We start from the raw sequence: 22,800 nt of genomic DNA on the forward strand, positions 1-22,800 counted from the left end.
ATTAATTATCCATTTACCTTTATGTGTGTGTGAAACGTATAATATATACAGATTGTCTAAAACTTTCGATCTTTTTAACTGCAAGCTATGTCATAATTTAGAAAACTAGGTCGATTTTTATACCGCGCTTTTTACCGCCGAGAATATATTCTCAGAACGCAACATAGTAAGATGTAATTGGATGCACAAAGTAGCAGACTATGTCTACACATGCACACATATATAATTATCATTAATGTCAAATATAGCATAGTGTATGGGTTAGTAACCTGTAAGAGTAGAGGGGTCCGACGATGGTGGCTTCCGTCAACGGTAGCTCGACGTCGAGTAGCAGTGGCACCGGGGTTCGTTGCGGTGCATGGTACCAAGGCCATATGCGCAAACGCAACCCGCGCACCTCCACACTACAGCGCCGCTGAGGCAAGTTGTCGGACAGCGCTTCGCACTCTTCCACAGTTAGTGTCCGCATTTGTTGTTCTAAGAAAAGAAATACTATTATTTAATACCTTTTAATTTCTATTCGGTATGTTTCAGGAAAATTGGTTTATCGTAGCAATGAAAGCGATTCGTTGGACTTTTACCCACAAGGTGGGCAACCGATTTTGTTAAGATTGGAAAACGATGGATACAGGCAGTTTCCAACTGGTCCTATTGGAAACCTATGGAGGATTTTATCCAACAGTAAACATCTTAGTTCTAAAATAACGATGATAGCAGTGAGGGTAATGGAAAATTTCATATGGCCTAAGATTAAAAATAAAATACGCAAGCGTACACAACGGATTTTGAATAATTTGTAAAAATTTGCAACATGAATTTAATAAAAATATAATTCGGAAGCAACCAAAATAATACGAACATTTAAAAATTATAACATAGGAAACAGCGCTTTCTTTAATATTAATCAGTTAACACATCATTTTTTCTCGGAATTTATTTTTATTCATTTTTTCACTATGTTCAATTTTAGTGAAAATAATATTAATTTATTGTGATATTTACACTGCACGACGGGTATTTAACGTGTACATATATATTAGGGGGACCAAAAAATAATGTCGTTTCTGTCGACGTATTTTATAGAAAAACCGATTGATTTTTACCGCTCCGGTATTAAAAATTTGTATATATACAAGATGGCATAAGGTTGTTGATAACGGAGGTGAATATATTGTTGATTAGAAATAAATACTTGTTAAATTTGTAGTCGTGTGAATTTAACTTAAGAAAGCGACATTACTTTTAGGTCCCTCTAACACATACATTTAACATTATTAAAACCGCACACATGTGTTTCAATTGTGCATAGATGTAAATCCTCTTTAGTGATTATAAAAGAAATACCGGAGAAATCAATATCTAAGCGATGTAGAATAATGAGAATGTAGATAAATAGAAACGTCTTTGATGGTACAATCATGTTTGTTTTGAAATTTTCAATGACAAAATTAAGGTCCTCAAATTGAGTTTAGCCATACGGTATCCAGGAGCACGAAACCATAGTAATAGTCATGATTGCATGTGCTCCTGCGCAACACAGAACCGTATGAAGGCAGCTATTTGACATGTTTATATGAAGATATTAAAATATAAGCAAATATCTTCTTAAGCTTTAATATACGGACCAGGTTGATGGTGAGGCGGCAAATGTGAAACTACGTCGGTAACCACTTGCAATCGGTGCACGAGCCCACCGCACAGCGTCACCTGGAGAGGTCGCACGCGGACTACCATACTGCTATCCTCCGCCCAGTCGCTGCAAGCACATCAAATGTTACATTACTAATAAAACCGTTAGGTTTCTGTTGTATTTTACAAAAAACTTATTCGTAAAAAATGATTATATTACAAACAATTGGCAAAAATAAAGTACACATAACTTTATATGAAAAACAGATCTCTAATTACGGATGAACATTACACAAGTATATTTTGTCTGAAGCAATTTAATGGCTTATGGTTGTAGTTTAAGTTGCATCGGGTACGCCACATAGAGCGCTGAACAAGTGACCACTGGGGACTTAAGGTTCTGGTGAGGAGACCACTGCCCGGCAAGCGCAGTGTACGACGACCACACACATCATGGACAAACTAAGGGGCACGGGGGATTCTCGAAGGACCTTCGCAGGTTTAAGCTCGAGGAGAGTCTTTCGTGCTTCTGTGCGCCGAGGGTGGACCAAACCGTGGTGCACCTGGTGACCAACTATCGCGCATTCGGAGAACAACGATGCGATTTCGAACTTACAGGAAAGAAGATTACCGAGGACAGCATCGCCTCACTGATAAACAGTGACGAAGACAGGTATTGCAGAGCCATAATTGAGGACATAATTAATAGGAATAAAGGTAAAAATAGTACAGACCGGGTAAGAAATAAAAATAATAGGAGGAAAAGAAAAGGACTAATTTGAAATAAATAAAAGAGAAAGTTACGTAAATAGATACAAATTGTTTAATTATGATTAAATGTGAAATTAAATAAATTAATGATGTATTATAAATAGGATTGTAATGCCCTGTCCCATAAATACGATAGGGGAGAGCGAGAGGCCTGCGATAGCGGAGGCCATAAAAAAGACTTTATTAAGGTTGTAGAAAAATGTAAGTAGTTATCAACTGGTTCAAAAATCATCACTTCCTTTAAAAAGAGTTATTCAAGTATGTTTTTAAATATTAAGTTCGTAAATCTAAAGCCAACACAAGTTAGTTTTATACACACCTGTACTGAAAATCTATCGGTGGACTGTCATATGGATCAACGAGTGTGTCGGGTGGTGCTCGGTCGTGGCAGTATTCAAAGAAAACTACCGGCGACATCTTAGACCACAGCTCATCATTTTCTTCATTTTGTACGGTTTCTTGCAAATGCGGACTCTCTTCTGTGCTTTCTGTTGGCTCCTGCGTATAAAAATCACGTGAATGTCTCATTTGAGGTTAAATCACAAAGATATATCAACAATTACATGAAATGAAACAATTCTGTTCAGATATAAAAGTCTTAACTTAAAAACATCCTCAACAAGTAAGAAGTCTAAATTAAGTATTCTATTATTCCAATATTGACACACAAAGAATTTGTATATTTTATTTACAAAGTATTTGTATATTTTACTATACTTTAAAGGAGAATGTGTATTACTATCTCATTGCTTTTGATTCTTTACGCCTCAACTTAGAATTACTTTAAATTATTATAAAGAGGAATGCCAAGTTAAAATAATAGCTCGACGTTAAAATTTACGACAGAGGTCAGTACCAAGCCATAGTTGCTTATAATAAATATTTCAAAATAAATTCATACTGTTACTTCAGGTGATCCACGAAACTGCTCGTCGACTGCTACCGCGGGTTCCACTTTGACCGTGTCGTCTCCCTCCGGCCATGACCACGTCTCGTCCGTATTTTCAATGTTGCTCAGATACAGTGATGGTTCATCGTTAGGCTGTGTTTTGAAAACATCATTTGATATTATTATTAATCATAATTTTACTGTTTTATAACACGGAAATAAGTTCGAGGATGAGCCTTTACCGTTGTCGTTTCAGATTTTAAAGGCCCACTGCTTGGCTTGGTAGGCGGGTTGACCATCGCCAAAAGCCTTCAAATTACATGTACATTTTATAACCCAAGATTTTAGTGAACAGAGGCAGCCTAGAGGTAAAGAACTGAGACTTGGATTGTAAAGCCACGGGTTCGATTCTCGAAATTCAATTTTGTGTAATTCACACTTATATGCATTAATTATATATGATTGCAACTGCTCACAAACGAGTTTGCAGGGGGTGGGCAACAGTCTTCTCTGCGTATCATAATACTACACTGCGTTCGTCGACCCTCCCGCCAAGCGTATACATATCTTTGAGGGAGACCTATGCCATGCAGAAGGCATCTATGGGCTGTAATATATAAATATAAGTTGCAGTTACATAGATAGTCTGGCCATACATTTTATTTCTAATTTTAGAGCCTATAAATTTGGAAAAATAATTAGCTGTTGACGCTTTTTCAATGCGAGATATAAGCAGGGATTATAAAATCTTCACATGGTGGTATGAATCAACAAGTCATGGAAAGATTTGAGTGTAACATATAAACAAGCAACAAGGTCGCATTGAATCAAACGTTTCTTTTTAACCAGGCTTGGTTATTCTAGCTGGTACCATAAGATAGCAATAATATGAGAGGACTAGAACCACCTGCTATATCTTTTGGCAGAAAGAGCCAATATAAATAAAAAAACCGAAGGTGACACAATCTGAAGTCAGAATCCAATCCGGTCCGTAATACTCTATACTCGGCAATTAACAATATCAAATTTGCCTTTAACAATCCACCGCACCGTTCACAATGGAAACGTCATGCAACAGATATCTCAGTATGCAAAATATAGATAGCATTCTTGGTTCTTGGTAGCATTCTTCATGGTTTCGGTTGAAGTTGATGCTGTTAGTCGGACAGTTTCACAGCTTCATCAGAACTGAGTTCACGGAATGGAAGGGTCCATGAACTTAAAAATAAAACCTAGATAGACGCATTCCAGTCGCACGAAGTCTTTCGCACGTAGTAAACCGCTCTTCCCGTGTGTGCTCTATCCGTAAAGCTGTGTAGTGTGGATGTAGTGTATGTGCAGCTTGGGACGGCAGCAAGTCGATTACATATTTTAGACTGTATTAAAAAAAGACTGGGCTCCGAAGCCCCGAGTACCTGACTGCGACATTGAGATTTTGTAGTTGGTAGTTGTCGATAGCAGCACAAACCACTTAGTGGGGGGCCTAATCCTTTAGTGGAATATAATTAATAACATGTTATATAAGAAAAGTACTTACAGAAGTTGAGGGATAGTGTCCACAGACGCATTTGCCTTGTGCTCTCAGGACAAGCAGGCGAGCACCAGCACGCAGGCGCAGCGTCGTGGGCGCACACATATAGCTTCTGACGGCCGCGTGCGTGGCCTCAAGTTCGAGAACGCCGCGAGCACGTCGCCTACCGCCGACCTCCGCCTCCATCACCTGCAACCACGTTATACTAAGTGATAAGTTATTGGAGTTAAAGTTTTAAAGAATAAATGCCTAGCTAATTTTCTATCTATTAAAGCTAGAATACCCTATCCACAAAACAATGGTTTCAGAAATAATAAATCACTAAACGGTAATAAGGTAAAAAAGAGCGTTCTGCAGACTTTAAAGCTACTGCTTGAAGTTACCAGCCTGTTGTATTCCAATAGAAAAAAATTAATGTAACATATTTCAGATTTATCACTTTATACAGAATGATTAAAAAGTAGTTGTAGAACCTTTAAATGTTTTTTACGCCAATAACCAATCAACCTGTATATCCATTACAAACATACATTTTTATTGTAAAGATATGTGCATGTTTATTGTCCGTAAAACTGGGACGGGCCTCGGGAAGTTGCTGCATGTGCCTGCGTCTGCGTCGGGATCGGCGTTGGTAAATCGTTCGACATCGGCGGCGGCATGGGCATCGGCTTCGGTGTGGACCTCAATTTTCTCGTCAGCGACGGTACTGATGTTAGTTTAGGCGTCATGTTCAAGGAAGGAGCCGGCGGCTGTTGCGTACTCCCAATCGTCCTTGACGTAGCTATGGGCGATGGCTTCGTTTTGTCTTGATCATTGGCGTCAGCGTCCGATACGAACACTGCGTCTCTCTAGTCGTCGTTATGGGAGTCAGCTTCGGCGACTCCTACTGCGGCCGATTCGCCTTTTGTGTAGTTACAGGCGTCGGCTTCTACAATGACTATCAGTTGGGTTAATTGTCCGTGTCTACCACGAATTCTAATACCATTAGGCGTCGGCGTCGAAAACCGCAACTGCACCAATGTCAGCATCAGTATTTACAATAGATTATCATCAGATAGCGCCATGAGCAGCCTCTACAGCGGAGCGTTGGCGTGAACATCTACGTCATCGTAGGCAAAGGCGTTCGCGCCGCCCGATTAGACATTTCGTAAGTCAGCTTCGGCATTGTCCTCTGCATCGACGTCGGCATCCACTATGACCAACACTAACAATATCTTCTTAGGCGTCGATTTGGTTGTCCGTGTCTGCCACGAATCCGAATACTAATTAACGTCGGCGTCGGACATTGCACCAGCGCCTTTGTATGTATCGACATCTACAATGGTATGGCGTCAGAAGGGGCGTCGGCTACAGCGGCAGCGGCCGAGGATTTCTGCTTCAGCGCCGATTTCGGCGTAGAAGATGGCGGCGACGTCGTTATCGTCGGCGGTGTCGCAAACGTCTGCGGCTACGACTTCGCATGCATTGGCGTCGGCATCTTCATCGAAAACGTGTGTGTATGTTCTTGTTATTTCTTGCAAATATATGCAAGCAGACCGCAAATTGGTGACAATCATATTACAAATGATGATATTACAAATAAAATTAAACAATGTTTTTTTTTATCAATTTGTTCGTCCATGAAAGCGACTTGTAATTCACGCTTTGGTCTGTCTATGTCTATAGAGTAACTATGTAAAGCGATCTGACCTTAGCGTTTTTTGATTACGGTAAATAGTTAATTATTTTAATTTGGTTTATTATTAACTGCTTAATAACTTGCAATTTGTAACAAGCGCCTGTTTGCCTTTTCAAATAAAAAATATTTTGATTTTAAAGTATTAAATACTTACTATCTGACTCATCATTAATGATAATATAAGAAAAATGTTATTACACAAATTTATAGTGTACACAAGTATTGTTTGTTTGTGTAATTTTTACGCACCTTTAAAGTGAAGGAGACACTATCGAAGTAAGCAGCAAAGGTAAGGGGTGCAGGCGCAGGCGGTGCAAGCGTGTCATCACTGCCGGCGCCCTCCCACGCGGGGAGCCACGACCACGCCCACTCCGACCAACTTTCAGACCGCGAACCTTCGAGTGACGCCGTCGAAGAACCTGTTGGTTAATCGTATAATATACATTGTAATTGTTTTAGAGTGGGAAAACAAATACCTTGCAAAATTAATATGTACATCATACGTTTCATTTGACTAAAAAAACGATAGAGATAATTTTCAAAAATAAAAATCAAAGACGATAATTCCCGATTTTCCTAGATTTCCTTCGATATGCCACTACATTTAAAGTCGGAAGAATTTAACTTAACACTAATATTGTCACACAAAGACGAGGGCTGAGCGCTTGGAACAAAAAAAACGCCTCCTTGTCATGATTCTTGATATAACCCAAATGATCAGGTTGATTTCAGAAAAAAACTTTTAAAGTGGAGAATGTACCTATAACTAAGTAAATAATGCAAGTACCAAGTGATGTTGATAACGGAAAGAACACTTTATACCGAAAAGGAAGCCTGGTGGGTATCAATATCATGAACTACATGATGACAAAACGTCTTCAAACGTAATGTGACCAACATATTATATAATTTAATATATATTTATTTCAATAAAATATTCCATTAGGCAAGGCCCGTCCCGACGGTGCCTTTAAATATAAATCAGAGCGGACGTATATGACCAACGCTCGCGAAGTTAAGGTGCACCTAACAATTTAATATTTTTTGAATTCAATATTCACCATACATAGTTTTTCTTTTTTAATAAATAGTATTACTTTAATAACTAACAAAGAAATCGTAAGGTCATAATTAATGGGGTCGTACTGACTCGGTGCTGGGGGCGGAGCTGCATGGCTGGGGGCGGGAGGCGGTGGAGGAGAGGGTCTCTCTCGCAACAGTCGCACCAGCAGCGCCAGTTGCTCCCCGCTTGCACCTCCCGCCAGTCTGTCTGCGCGTACCCATATCGAAATACTTTTCGCGCGACGCCTGATCGCGGACACCAGGCGCGTCAACACCCTTTAAATAATAAAATCACACATTCTATACGTTATATATAAAAGCAAACTAAGTGTTTTTATGGTGACGTATTCTCAAACATAGACAGCTTCAGAATGCTGCCGTTTTTCGCAAGATTTGTATAATTATGCTAGCAAAACCACTGCAGTGCAAAGAAAAAAGAGCAGAAGATTGCTTTCCGTCATCCTGCCGCAGCGAGCTTTGTCGACGTATCAAGGCATGGAACAGGGGTTTCAGTAGCAATACATATATTTATAAGAAAAATAGTGCTGCCTAATAGTGGTTAAATGCACTAACGCTTTATTTTCGCTGCGTATTTAAAAACACAATTGCATTAGGCAATATTACTGGAATTTATTAATGACGTAAAAGCTAAATTAAACATTAAAATGTTTTTTTTTCATTTGTGACCTCTTTATATACAATTCATAACAGGCAAATCGCACAATGGCAGCAAATATCATAGGTAATGTCATATAGTGACAAATAAATCAAAATGAATAAATTAATTTCATAACAATCGCACAAAAATAGGCCTTGGACATATTCCATACATATTCGCTAACCGCAACCTCGTCATGTAAATTTTGTCACTAAACAATAATAATAGCCACAATTCAAAAGCACCAATTTGTTTTAAAATAAAAATCGATATAATTCAAAATTACTATAAACGCTAAGCTTCCCGACACGCCAATGTAATAAATATATTTGTACTATTTAAATCTAATTTAAAAGCGCGGCAGAATAATAAAGCAAACATTTCACACAGGTAGTGGTTTTTTTTCATTGATGACTCGTTTTTTTACGTTAGATATATATACTTTTTTTAAATTCAGAAAGTGTTTAACGTAATTATCACCTATTTTAAATGGATCGCATCATTGAACAACATTTATGTAGTGAACGCATTAAAAGATTATGCCATAATGTAGTGTGTTATTATGAAACTGCATAGTGATCTAATCGTTAAAATTAAGTAATTTACTTTTAACCGTTTCATTTACATTCTAAGAGATAAAGCAATTTTCTTGTAATATGAGTGCAGAATAATAAATTAATAAATAAATCTCTGCAAGTTTTTTTTTTGTGTAAGTACATTAAAGCCAATTTATAATCTGTAGCAGTAATGATTTTTTAATTAAGTTGTTTCAGCAAAGGTCGCAAGAAATTTATTGATATTGCTATTAGTGTAAATTAAAATAGTATTAAAAAAATATTATTACCAACCACAAGTGTATTATAATTGCAACAAGTTTAAGTTTTTACCTATTTTAGCTCAGCATGGATTTTGTATAAATAAATATACAAACAATAATATAATGTATAAATGAACAATAATAACCGCCAGATAATATGATGAAGGGTAGAATAAAAAGGGACCTGAAGTCTAGCTGGCAGCGATAAAGCAGTGGTTCCTGGTAGAAGCGTATCTTGCCATCGGCATCAGCTCGGTCAAGGCACAACGTAAGATCGTCTAGGTGCACCAACCGTCGTATAGCCGGGTCACTTGCTGAGATATCTGCAACACATCATGTCACTTTATCATAAATTTTTTCCACCACAGTACTGTTGTACAGCCCTTAGTATTTCTTATTCTTTATATATAATAATAATTAAGTTAAGTTTGAAATAAATGTTTTAATTTAGTCTAAAAAGCTTTAGCAACATTATAACATAACTTGATTTTTTTTAATTAATAATAATAATCATTGTTACAGTCATAGGATGCTCGCTGCTGGAAACAAGCATCTTTCAAAGATTTTCAATAAGATCAGTAGAGAAGGAGGAATAAGGAGTCTTTCGACGCACTTTATAAGATCATATGTCCACTTTATGTGTGGACATCCTATTCTAAGTTTAACACTCAGCAATCAACTGTTCTGCTCACTTTGTGGGCTGCCTACTGCCTCTTTAAATTGCCACTCCATTTTGCTATGTCGGATATGTTAGAAAATCAGCCTTGTAATGCTTTACAGCTTGGACACAAAATTCCTTGAAGGTATGTCTCGTATTCCAACACGTAAACCCCATAGTGTTTAGTTGACGACACGTAACCAAGAAATATTCCCTTATAAAAAAATATATTAAAATTATGTATTAATTATTACCTATAGTTCTCGCAGCACATTAAAATAAATTTCTGAGTGACATAGTACCAAATATTACAAATTAATAATGATTGATACCGGCGAATGCAGGCTCCCAATTAGTATCAGCGCTGTCAATTGCGAGGTGCTTTACGTTCAGTGAAAGCACGATATCGTCCTGCACATATTTCACGATTAGGTGGTGCACTCGTACGCTGATGTTGCTCACAACGCGGCGCACCAGCGCTCGCATATACCCGGGTGGTGCCTCCACTACAGGACTTCTGAAAATAGAATAAACACCCTTTTAAAACATTGACAATAGCCACAATTTTTAACAATTTTGACCACGGGGCCTTAAGGATTTGTATTGGAAACCACAAACCGGTAAGCGAAGCGTAATACATCCTCCCAAAAAAAAAAAGACTTAGTTAAGGTCGTCGGAAGATGGTGAATGCATGCCACTTCCAACCAGTGCTATTGCAAACCTTGGGAGAGGCCTATGTCCAGCACTAGACGTCTTACATCTCAAATTATAATGATATGTGAAAAAAATCGGAATTGTATCGGAATAAGTAATAAAGATTGTCTTATTTATTAAAAAATCCCTATATCTTATATTATCTTCATTTCACTTCAGTATTTGTTGAGAAACTACAGAAGAATTATATAACTATTTATAACACTTGTAGATATATATATATATATATATATATATATATATATATATATATATATATATATATATATATATATATATATATATATATATATATATATATATATATATATATATATATATATATATATATGTGTATATATATACATATATATTTATATATAATATATATATATATATATATTTATATATATAATTTCATATATATATAGATGAAATTGTATTAACCAGCAATAATTAATATTGAATTTGACAATACCTTGTAGATTCCGACGGTGGATACTCTTCAGGTGGTGGTTGAAGACTTAAAATACATTCTATGGAAAAGAAATTGTATAACCATTAAAAATGTATTCAAGAATCTTTTACTCTAGTTTATTGCATGGAGAAATGAGATGATTAGCACTTTTTTGTTATGGATATGATGTATTTGTAAGTGTAGTTTGGTTTTTATATTTAATCCCAGTCAAACTTCTTTATATATAATATTCTTACATATAAATGTGACTCTATGGGAATTGATTCACCCTCTAAATGAAATTCAATTTAAAATTACCTTTATCAAAGAGGATATTTACACAAATTTTTAAATGGTCAATTATTTTAACATTATAAGTTAAGCTACCACTGTCTCTGAATACTGATTTGCTAAGAAGAGCCATTCAGAAACTGTCACTCTTTTTAAATGAAATTCTAACAATGTTTGATATGTACATTATATCAACCATGTAAATGAATGAAAAAACCAAGTTTCACACATTTCAATCAACTAAAAACTCTTGAATGCTATGATATTATTTATTCAATAATATACCTTTTTATTTTAAATTTATAGTAAATTTAAACTAAAGGGAAGCTCTGAATTATGTTGTAAAACTTAATCATAAATACATACACTCATATTTACTTACCTATGGTATCAATGGTAATAATAATAGGTTCAGACATAATCTTCGTCCATGGCACTTGAATGAGCAATTCATGAATGCGCCCAGACACTAGGGTAAATGGTAATGAAACTTCTTGTTGCAGGACATCTGCTTTAAGTACCAGATTATGTAGGGCTACCCCACCACCCCATAATGAAACCTATAAAACAAAATTTATAATTACTAATTAACATGTTAGCCTAGGATGCAGTATATAGTTTAAATATAATTAAACCACAAAATAATGGAATGTTTTACAATCTCTGTTACTTACTTGTGCGTCTGCTGGTTTGAAGTCCTTTACATATTTATCAACATAGCTCAGTAGTATAGGGGTAATATATGATTCAATTTTAAACATTTTTATTAATGATATTAAATAATTAAACTAAATTCACACTTTCTAATAGTATTAATAATCAGGGTTTATTAATTTTTTCAATAGTTATACTTTTTATAATCATTATGTAGATGCAGTATGTAAAAGACAGATGCAGAAAAATGTATTCCCATGTAAACTTCGAACAACCACTCATTGTGTAATAGAAATTAGAAAGTACCTAAAAGCAAAACATATAATAAGAATTTATTTTGCAATAATCAATTTTATGCCTGTAGTAATGAGTAAATTATTTAGACATAAAATCTGTAATGAAGTGGATATATTTGACAATAAAAAAATTACTGCAGAAAATGATAGAATATTAGAACAAGTCATTAATTCTAACAGTAAAAATTGAAAACCATATATATCTATAAATTAATGGACATTTATATTTATGATTATAAAGTATTGGTGTAGCTATTAGTGAGCTGTTCCTAATTATGTCTATTATTTTTCTCTCCACCCCTTATATTATTACTTTTCCACAGATCTTTTTCTATTTCAATTCCTTAAAAATTAATTATATAGCCTTTTGTAACCTTGTAATATTCTCATTATAAAGACTTCTGTTAAGCCTACAAAGCTTGAGTGCCCTCTAGAAATTCTTTGCTTGGGCCGCTACATTCTTCAGTTTTACAGGATTCTTAATTCAAGGCTCTAAGAACATGAAGGCTTGTAATAATGCACTGTTGTAGGCATAACAAATAATAACATTAAGGTGTTTGTCTTATTACTCCTCTATTTTCTAAAATATATAAGTTCACTTTTAATTAAGATTCTTTTTTGAAAACATGCTACCCAATTATAAATTCTAAATCCATATTCCAGCTGTGTTGAGTTTAATTTTAACTGTCTAACAATATTTGACTATAGTAGGTATTGTATTAATAATTTACAACAGGGTATTAACTGTAAAATCGTCATTATCGCAAAGATAAGATTGGTGTTAAAATCGTGACTATATATAATAAATTAAAGAGACTAAGTCAGAAAAACTTTAAAAACAAATATGTACCTTTCCATTAAATGGAAACCTGCTTAGGTTAACCCTATTTCGATTAATAAGTTATTTGGCCTCACTCATACAGGAATATTACAAATAATAACAGCGACGAAAAACAATAACATAGATGTATAGCAAAGGCGATCCATTATAACTATTTAATTATAAAAACATGTTTATGCGAAGGACATTGTATTGGTATATTTGAATATTTTTTAATTGAAAAAACGACTATTTGGAAAATAACTTTTTTTATACTGTATAACAACAAAAACACACAATTGAAATCCCAAACATCGGCGTGTCAGTTCTGCACAGACTGTATTTAACCATTGTAGATAAGAATATGGAAATTCAAAAGCATAAAGCCAATTTACATATGGTATTGAAAAGTACAAATTTTGAATCGTGGTTTTGAATTTACACTACTGGCTATTGTGATAATAACATAAAAAGCATTACTTTTTTAATAACCTTATTGATTACTTTAATTTTTTTGATAATAAACTCAAGGCGATTTCCAAAAAGCTTCAAAATTCTAAGTAATTTACATATTTTAAACGACAAAAGTTAATAATTCAATAAGAAAGTACTATTAATAAAAGTCCATGCATTTCAAAAAATTAGGGTTTTATCCATTTGTATTGCCAAAATATAATAAACATTTATAGATCAATTTTTTCATCTTAACGTTGTTGATTATTGTTACTTTGTATTAGTAGCTAACCGTCTAAAAATTTATTTAAAAAAAACTCACGATAATATTTTTTGTAATGGTAACATTAGATTTCCCAAATTCGTCATTATTCTAGAATATGTTTCAGAAGCTAGACGTTATTCTTTGAATTGAAATTAAAAATAAATGAGAATTATATTCAAGTAATACTATATAGTTAATGTCTAATAACCAACACTGAGATACCATCTTTACGGCAGTCATCCGCAATGAATAATTCCGCTACAAAAGTAAGTATTAATACCCGTTAGAAGTAGCTAGTAAAATACATCGCGAAATATTTTCGATATTAATAAGTTGCGTTGTAAAACACGGGTAATTTAATAACAAATAATATATGTCGTTTATTTGTAATCTTTCACTGTAAAAGCTAAGATACTTAAAACAATATAACGGCAGATGCCTTTAGTTTTCAAATTGTATAGTGTTATTAGCTTTTGTTATTATTTACAATTTTGTTACGTCATCGAGATTCTTTTCTAGAGACGAATACTAATCGATAATTTAGACCATTCATTTAGTGCAATCATCGATAGGAATTTTAAAAATAAAGTGCATAATGAGTGTGCTCCACAAGAGGCCTAGATTGCCATTGTAGTTCGCTTATTACGCTACCTGACCACGTGTAAAAGGCACGCTCAGCTCGCCTCCGCTCCGCTCAGCCTCGTAGCTGAGACACGCTTTGTTTAGGGTCTTCTATGCGAGCTTCTGGAGATGCGCTTCTTACGAATATGTTAACGTGTCCGGACACATTTGAAGATTTTTGGTCGGCAGACATTTTGTCCACAGAAATCAACAAAGTGACATTTTAACGATGGACAATAAGTCGAATAAAGCAGGTTCGTTTTAAGTATAACTCTGTATTATAAAATTTTTATTATTTAATAAAACTGTTAAAATGACACTTCGGTCTTGTTTTTTTGGGCAAATGTCACTCGGTTTTGTCTGTTGCCCTGTTATAACTTCTATCAAATGTTACTATGATTGTTGAACAAATGGAACTGTAGTCAGTCATAATTCAAGATTCACATTATCACCCAGTTTCCTAAACACCAATAAAAGCGGAAATTATATAACATTGTTAAAAGTTATCAACTGAAATACTGTTATTAACAAGCCTTGAGTTTCTGAAAGGATAGTTCAAGAAAAAATAGCTAAACACTTTACTATTGGTGGAAACAAAAAAATAATAACAAAGAATATTAGTTGTCTATTATAAAGCTGTGTTAAAAATAAAAATATTACACATGTTTGTGGTGTAGTAAAAATCTGGGATTTTTGAAAAACAATTTGCATACTGTTGTTTAAACAAAGCAACCAAATTTGTTCTTCTGTTAGTTGGCCACATTTGTGTTCAGCTAATGGAAAAGTATAGAATCAATCAGATATCTATACAAATTTTATATTTGTGTATGTAATAATTAAAGATAATTTTAGGAAATTATGGACGGTTGAAGAATTATTCATTACTTTTTTAATTGGACAATCAACTGACAATTTGGTAGTTCATTGATCAATAAACATTTGGGTAATTGCAAAACAATATTATTTTAATGGATTACAATAACCCAAGTCATATTAAATTATGATTAATACAAGGTTAATTATAAATTAAAATTGGCCTATCTTAAGCTGGGTAGGTATGTGTAAATTTTTTAGACATTTTAGTGTATGCAATGATTTATTTGTTAAGAATTCATCTTTCATGTTATATATCCTAAATAATTGATCAAACACTTAAAAATAACTGTTAACAGTAATATAAAACATGCGAAAGAGGTACAGTATTTAAAATTTGATAAAACAAATTGATTGTTTTTAGGGATTTAAAATTATTTTAGAATAAGGATTAGTAATATGTATTAAAAGAACTGACTTATTTACAAACGGTGTAAAAAATTATTCTATGTGCAGTTTCATTGAAGAATCAAGCATTATGGTATGCATGCATTTTGAATTATGCATGGGCTACATCTGTTTAGCCTGTATATTTATCAGCAATATGTATATCAATAAAATATACTAATAAATGTATGAATGTAATATGTACATCATTTTTAACTCTGATTTACTCATTGACGTGCTCACATTTAATACTGAATTATCAATGATTTTATAATAAATCTCAAATATCAATAATAGGATATTTTTATAATACAAGACTTACACGGAGTGAAGTTTTCCTAATGTTAAGTTTTCCTTAGTATATAACTCTAATGGTGTTTGCCATGTGGTTAAGAACTGTGAGTTACAGTCAAGGGTTCGATTCCCACTAGGCACGCCATTTGTGTGAATTCATTAACATTGCCTGTGTTCACAAAGGATAAAGGAAAATATAAAAAGGAAGACATGCTTTAACCAGAAATCTGATAAATGTGAGTTTGTTCAGTATGTATGGGCTTTGTATGGTATATAATATCACCAATGCAAATTATAGAGGCCATTTAAAACTCAGTTACCCAAAAAGTTACTTAAATTGTTGAAAATGTAACTATTTAAAATTATTAAGAATTGTGGTAGTTAAATCTTTCTTAAGAATTGATTTCTTGTTATTTATCAGAATATGTATTTACAATGTTCAAAAGTTACTTTAAGAACAGTTGAAGTACTATAATATATTTTGTGCAGTTGATATCTTCTGGTATAACCAGAAGGTGTCGGCGTAATCGAACACAACCAGGAGGACAACTTCATCGTAACCATCAGGAAGTAAGTTATGCGATATTATTAAAGAAAAATGAAAAAATATTCTTCTTTTGAAATGTTAAACATTTGAATTTAATGAAATTTAATTGGTAAATTGTTGATGAAACATTTAACACTTTTAAGTATACTTATGTCCAATGATTGAGTTTTTGTTCCATTCATGGATTTGACATTACATATGGTTGTCCAATAGTAGATAATTTAAATATTTGATTCATGGTAAGTATATTTTTTTAATTATGCACAAAATTAAGAGTTTGTCCTGAAAAATTTAACAATGTGACAACAAAAAATAAATGTATGCAATAATGATGCTAAATTTGTAAACAAATATCATATTGTTAAATTTTGATTTAAACAAAAAGTTAATTTTTTTTTGTGAAAAGTAGTGAGGGATAGTAGTTAATTGTAAATTCCTGTTCAATGGAAATTAGGGTTTTTGAATAATTACTTAATTCCGTAAATTGGTGAGTTGATAAACTAAACAAAATTTTGTAAGGGTATTGCAAGGTTTAATGCTATTTTTTTTAGTTTTTTGGTCTTTAAAATATTTTGCTAGAGCAATCTGTATTTCTAGTGTAGACACCACTATAAATATAGATTGCACTTTTGTTTAAATGTTTAATATGCTTTTTTAGTCAGTAATAATGCACTGTCCCTAATGATAATTATGAAGTAAAAAACCTGTTATATTGAAATGGATACATTCCATGATATATTATTATAATAAACATAAACCTTATTTTTTACATATGTCATTGCCTTGGTGTATTAATGATATGGTGAAATGAATGTTATGAATTGTAGTGGTATATAGTTGGTGGCGCTTGATTACCAGTTGTCACAACTTCCATTTGTTTATTAGCGTGGCTGACCAATTTTTTTTTTTAATTCTTAATAATTTTAGTAGTACTCTTTTAATTAGTGAGATTGTTTGAATTTGGTTCTGTTGCTGAATACATTAAAGTTATTGATACAGAAAGTGGCTTTATTTATTTTATAACCCATAGAAGCTTAATGAACCATTCAAGCATCTTAACTTGAATTTATTTTCTTGTTAAGTTATTAAAAAAAACTTATAAATTGCTTTCCATTGATTTCTTTTAAATTAAATTGTTTTGTATTAATTTTCATCCGATCAGATCCTCATTCTGTTAAGCCTGCCTTTGTGTTAAGCCTTCCTTAATAATCATATCATTTTATTTTTATTGTTGCCATAAAATTTGCTTCATGCATTCTCTGTACAGTAGTTAGTTGTTGTTGTCTCTGTAAAGTTATAAAAAATGTAAAAAATATTGTGCCACTAAGCAGATAATGGACCCAATTATTCACAATTAAGTTCTTTAAGTTTTTGTAAAAAGAAAAATTTGATATAATGGATATCTTGACATTAATAAGTTATATAATGATGAGAGCCACGAATTGCAAAAGTTGTCGATGGTTATGGCGGTTTCTTTTATACAAACCTTTGATTAAATTTATTTTGTCTTTAGTTTATGTTCAGGCATTGCACACAATTGCATGCTTCATAATGTGCGTACTATTATTTTATATACTCTAACCTCTAAATGTTTGCATGTGCTTTATGTTTTAATACTTAGGGTACTAATTCCTAATAAAAACATTTTCAGTCGAGTAATAATTGAAGGGAACTGTTGGCACTTAATTTTGTAGGCATGAAAAAAATTATGCATTAAAACATTGGCCATGTTCATGTGTTTGTCCGGGTCCAGTGCTTTCATAAGCATTGGCTGCAGTGGCATGCTGGCGTCAACATATTTGTTAATGCATGCTGGGCAGGCATGCGGGTTTATATGTGAATCACAATTCATATTTTTATGCTTACAGGTTGGTGAAATATTTCGTGAGGCAGGGACAGCTTTCAACAAACTGGCAGAGATGACAATGTTGCTTCATCCAGTGGGTGATTCCCAACCCGGGTATGTGATATCTTTTATTAGCTGTGATACGAAGGTGGTACTGAAACTTTTTATAAAAAAGTTGGTTAATTTGAAAATAATATAAAATGATTTTTAAGTTCGAAGATATAAATTTTCTAAAACTATAACCTATTATATAGTATTTTCACAAATTCTTCAATTTATTAATTTAATGTCAAAATCAACAAGAATGTATGTTTTCTCGGTTTTGGTTTTTGTTTGGAAAAAGTTTAGCTATTCATATTCAATAATACATTCATTTCCGTTAAAATACTAATATTCAATCATTTTTTTTGCAGCGGTAAATGGACAGACGAGGAGATTGAAATGCTAAGATCTTGCGTCCACCGATTTGCTGTAGATTTGAATAAACTTAGTCAACATATTAAAAGTAGGACTGTGTAAGTATTTTATCGATAGAAGACTTTTACTTATGGTGTGTGGCCAATAAAAATAGTGCCTGTTGAGACGTAGCATATCATATCCTGCAATGCAATAGCTTACCGCAGAACTTTGTATTCTAAGACCACTCTTGTCAACTTGTAATAAGTTGACCATCAGGCTAACATGTCGTTCTATTTGTTTTTTGAAGATGAAAAAAGATGAACATAAAAGAATCATCGATCTATAATTAAATGATTTAAGAATAAACAGACTGCAGTCACTTTTTTTTTGCACACAGGTTAACTAAGATAAATCTAATTGTCATTTTTCAGTTCGCAAATCCGGACAACGCTAAAGAAGAAGGCGTTTGAGGATGCAGGTATTCCACTGAGGCAGGTAAGCAGTACGGTGACCAGTCAACAAGTAACGCCAGTACCGCAGGTAGTCCACCCTCTCTGCGCCATCGATCAGTCAAGCGTGTTAGGAAAAAATGCTGAGGTTCAAATCTTCAATGATTAAAAATTACTTTTGTTTGCTAGTTTTTGTTTGTGTTCGTGCCTCTTTTTAGTATACGATAGTAAAATTTGATTGTTTCTTTTATTGGTATAAGGTTTTATTGAAGCTTCAACACGCATTTAGCAGTAATGGCATGCACTGGTGATCAAATATGCAAATGCAGTATAACAAGATGTTCCTAGGCAAGTTATTTAAAGGGGGAAAAAATTAATCTGTTAACTAAGTCACTAGGGTTTAGCATCTTACTTACGGTTAATTTTTACTCATTGATTTTTTTTTTCAATTTCGAGACCTAGTGATTCTTTGACATTACTGTTCTACCTTGAAGATAAGTATGTGCACTATTACTTAATGATAGAAAAAGTTGTGGTATTGTTTCCTACCTTTCATTTTTTTGGTATTTTTATATTCCTCCGTTCACTTCTGTGATTCACACATCAGAAAACGAAATGAGTTTTCCAATAAGAGAATACATATTTTATTTGTATCTAACACAATACAGCAATTATTCTAGGAGCTAATTATTTGAGTATCTCTTATTATAACATACTTATTATTTTATATAGTAAATATCTGTGCATCTTTATAGATAGGTATGTTAGTTAATAAATTTCACAGACAGGCTAGCTGTAGAATTACGTTTTCCCGCGTTAAGGCATCTTATATTTTTAACGGGTTTGGAACTAATGTTTATATATCTGGTATATTTGTGTATATAGTTTGTGATAAGGTACTCTTTAGTAAGGTAAAGAAGTTATTATGAGTTTGTAGTATGCATGATGTGTTAGTCTTGTAGATAGAATGTCATGTTTTTCGTTCTATGTGGATTATAAGGTGCGACTGCAGTAAATTTTACATAGTTTTTTGTTTAATTTGGTAAAAGAAAATTTCACAATTTTACTGTAGTGCTTAGCGGTTTTTTTTCTTTAAAATCTAGAGTGCGAAACTTATTAGCAGCAATTAATAATTAATGTGATCATATCACTGGAACTATTTAATTTATGGCATGAATCTGTAACGAAACATAATTTGCTATTCTTTGCTTCGAAAATTTCGCACTCTATTTATATTCGAATTGACTTCAATAAATGGACAAAATTTAATTTTTAATTAGTAAATATTTTGTATATTTTGTAGATTTTAATTAATTATAATGCAATTAACTTTTAAATAAATGCTCTAAAACACATATGTACAAAATCAATGCAAGTTCAGACTTTTATAATCTAACATAAAATTAAACAAAATGATTAAATACGATCGAATTTTATTAATGTAAATGTAATGCTATCATTGATATATTCGATTGAAATATGGAACTTGAGAATGTGCGTTTGGAACAATAGTTAAATAATATTTAAGAAATTGTGTACCATTTTGTGCTTAGATTATGTGTCTTACAAAACTAATGTCATTTTATTGTATAGGTAACACTTAATATGCTGAATGCCACAGAAAATGAAATGGATGTGGAAGGCCTCACTAATGACGTGAAACTGGAGTTTGATGGCAGCAGTGATGAAGTGACTGCCTGAAACATGCTAGACCTCGATTTCTGCTAAAAGACTTTACCTGTACTCAGGGGATATAGCGGAATATTGAGACGAAACTGTATGTGTAAGTGATTTAAGTGTTGTTGCATATTGTGAGTGTTGAACGAAATTGGTCAAAATTGGGAATTGTACCTCCGTAGTAAATCTATGTGACCTCACAAACTTGGAAATATGTGACATTTAACAATTCATTGTTATACTTCACTCAAATATTTAGGTTTAAAAACATTAAAAATAATAGAACAATCCAAGGAACATATGCCCTTTATAGTGTTTAAGTAAAAGTTTCTCTTGTGTTCTATTATCAATTTTCTGCTACTTTTATTTCCCTTTTATTTTTTCCTTACCTTACCACACCTACCAGTTTATTGAAATAATCACAAAAGTTATCGTGGTTATTCCAATAAACTTTGTATTTTTTAAGTGTTTTTCTCATTCACTTTTGGAGGAGAGCCTAGCATATGGATGCTGTGACGGAGTCGAACATTTCTCAAGCAGCACAAAAAGAAATTTGCCACTTACTGGCATGTGGTTTGACATAAAAATTTTTGAAGTCTTAAGTAATCCATCTATATTTTAATGTTTAAATAAACACGATTTGTTTCTTGCTGGTTAATTTAATTCTTAATACTTCAAGAATATGGTTGAAAATTATTATGCAAAATAAGTAATAAGCTCTGAAGGTTTTAACATAAGTTTACACAGTATGCAAGTACTCTGGCTCACAGCTTGGTATAACGCTACCGAAGCCGCTGTACCGCGTCTTAGGTACGCGCATCGAGGGACTTAGGATGAGTATCTCCTATATTGAACTATTACAGAATTGTGAATCAAAATATGGTACAATGCGCAATTGAGATAACTTATAATTTAGTTATTTTTAACAATAAACGGTGTTATCGTGTCGCCATTGGTAACATATATTATAATTTTGAGCTGAAGACGCATCAGACTGAAACACTTAAAAATAGTGGCTATCGTGCCTCGTAGAAAGAAGATTCTATGTGATACCTTGACTGATTGATGACAGCATTTTGGATGCGTGTAAAGTTTTTTTCATAAAAGTAAAAACGAGCAGCACAGTTGATTACAGTATGACTTCATTCTGTATAGTATGTACAGACATAAAAATAAAGCCGAAAAGTATCTGAAAATTAAAAAAAAACAATGAGGTTAATTTTAAAATTTGATTCTTCCTTGAGAAAGGATTTGACGAATAATTTCCATAATTCTGTTTTATTATTAAAGAACATGCGCATGGAAAATACTCTACCTCTGAATTAAATTTGACTAAATGTTGACTATTACGAACACACACAGTGGGATCTCCTAACCATGTATGGTCTTAATTTTCTTTTTAAAAAGCTACGTGCCAAAGTGAGTTTGGAATGAAATGGCATGGTATTATGGAAGGATTTAGTTAAAGTCCCACAGGTACAGCGGTTTCGGTCTGCGTATAGTTTACTAATACAAATTATGGATTTTCTGTGAGACATTGTTATAAGGTACTATCATGTCATCATTGGAAAATGAATTATTTTTTTTTATTACATTAGAGTCGGAGTCGCACCAGACATTAAACTTAAATAATTATGAAAAGGAAAAAAAGAACACCATAGCTGGTGGTTACAGTATGGTTACCGCGTCTGATACATGCGATGAGATGAGGGGGGAGTATTGGTCACTTCGTTCCGTCACCTCTCTTTTAAAGCTCTACGGTGGGCTGAAGGAAGTCATATTTATCCCACCTCGCCGCGCTGTTCGAAGGCGTAGTACAGCGGTTTTGGTAGCATTATAACAGAATTTCTCTGGAAACTGATAATACTCTTCTTCATCATTCTTGGTAAACTAGAACACGAGCGCATAATGATCATTATATGGTATATACGCTTTATGCAAATTTCTCTGTTCCTTGTGAACGCACATTCTGATTTTGCAAAATAATATTCTCAATCTTCCTGTAATTTGATTAATTCGTTTTTGGGACAGTTTATGAACAGCTACTTTTTTATTAATAAGTGCCTATATTAGTGCGTCATTTAA

General features: G+C 33.2%; 2 protein-coding genes across 8 annotated transcripts in view; one reads left to right on the top strand and one right to left on the bottom strand.

Moving 5' to 3' along the window:
• The window catches only part of Vps13B (vacuolar protein sorting 13B), a 73,678-nt gene extending 60,660 nt beyond the window's left edge, over positions 1-13,018 (bottom strand). For all 3 annotated transcript variants that reach the window (XM_068761876.1, XM_068761799.1, XM_068761721.1), the window contains exons 1-13: positions 12,935-13,018; positions 11,809-12,094; positions 11,517-11,694; positions 10,865-10,922; positions 10,026-10,210; positions 9,220-9,358; positions 7,649-7,836; positions 6,748-6,917; positions 4,827-5,009; positions 3,302-3,442; positions 2,720-2,898; positions 1,626-1,756; positions 270-477 (exon numbers count right to left, since the gene is read on the bottom strand). In XM_068761876.1, the coding sequence (XP_068617977.1) occupies positions 270-477; positions 1,626-1,756; positions 2,720-2,898; positions 3,302-3,442; positions 4,827-5,009; positions 6,748-6,917; positions 7,649-7,836; positions 9,220-9,358; positions 10,026-10,210; positions 10,865-10,922; positions 11,517-11,694; positions 11,809-11,895 (1,847 nt within the window). In that variant the 5' untranslated portion in view covers positions 11,896-12,094; positions 12,935-13,018. The remainder of the gene's footprint in view (positions 1-269; positions 478-1,625; positions 1,757-2,719; positions 2,899-3,301; positions 3,443-4,826; positions 5,010-6,747; positions 6,918-7,648; positions 7,837-9,219; positions 9,359-10,025; positions 10,211-10,864; positions 10,923-11,516; positions 11,695-11,808; positions 12,095-12,934) is intronic.
• Positions 13,019-13,741: 723 nt separating this feature from the next.
• Positions 13,742-21,075, top strand: LOC137918787 (chromatin complexes subunit BAP18-like). 5 transcript variants are annotated; one of them, XM_068761691.1, is made up of 6 exons: positions 13,742-13,888; positions 16,287-16,367; positions 18,213-18,304; positions 18,604-18,705; positions 19,021-19,186; positions 20,632-21,075. In XM_068761691.1, the coding sequence occupies exons 1-6, from the start codon at positions 13,868-13,870 to the stop codon at positions 20,737-20,739; spliced, it is 570 nt and encodes a 189-aa protein (XP_068617792.1). In that variant the 5' UTR covers positions 13,742-13,867; the 3' UTR covers positions 20,740-21,075. The 5 variants fall into 5 exon arrangements, with proteins under 5 accessions (XP_068617792.1, XP_068617800.1, XP_068617818.1 ...); XM_068761699.1 differs by having other exon boundaries at positions 19,021-19,129; XM_068761717.1 differs by having other exon boundaries at positions 19,021-19,084.
• Positions 21,076-22,800: the final 1,725 nt, after the last annotated feature.

The sequence above is a fragment of the Battus philenor genome, unplaced genomic scaffold (assembly GCF_028537555.1).
Source record: "Battus philenor isolate CCGP_79_NKW_IND1 unplaced genomic scaffold, ilBatPhil1.0.hap1 SCAF_1, whole genome shotgun sequence".
In the NCBI taxonomy this organism is placed as follows: Eukaryota; Metazoa; Arthropoda; class Insecta; order Lepidoptera; family Papilionidae; genus Battus; species Battus philenor.

Bases quoted from the DNA above. Each gene is read 5' to 3' on its own strand.
- LOC137918787 (XM_068761691.1), top strand. From the start codon at position 13,868: ATGAATAATTCCGCTACAAAA. The intron at 13,889-16,286 runs GTAAGTATTAAT...TATTTTGTGCAG, and splicing joins TGAATAATTCCGCTACAAAA to TTGATATCTTCTGGTATAAC. The intron at 18,706-19,020 runs GTAAGTATTTTA...GTCATTTTTCAG, and splicing joins CATATTAAAAGTAGGACTGT to TTCGCAAATCCGGACAACGC.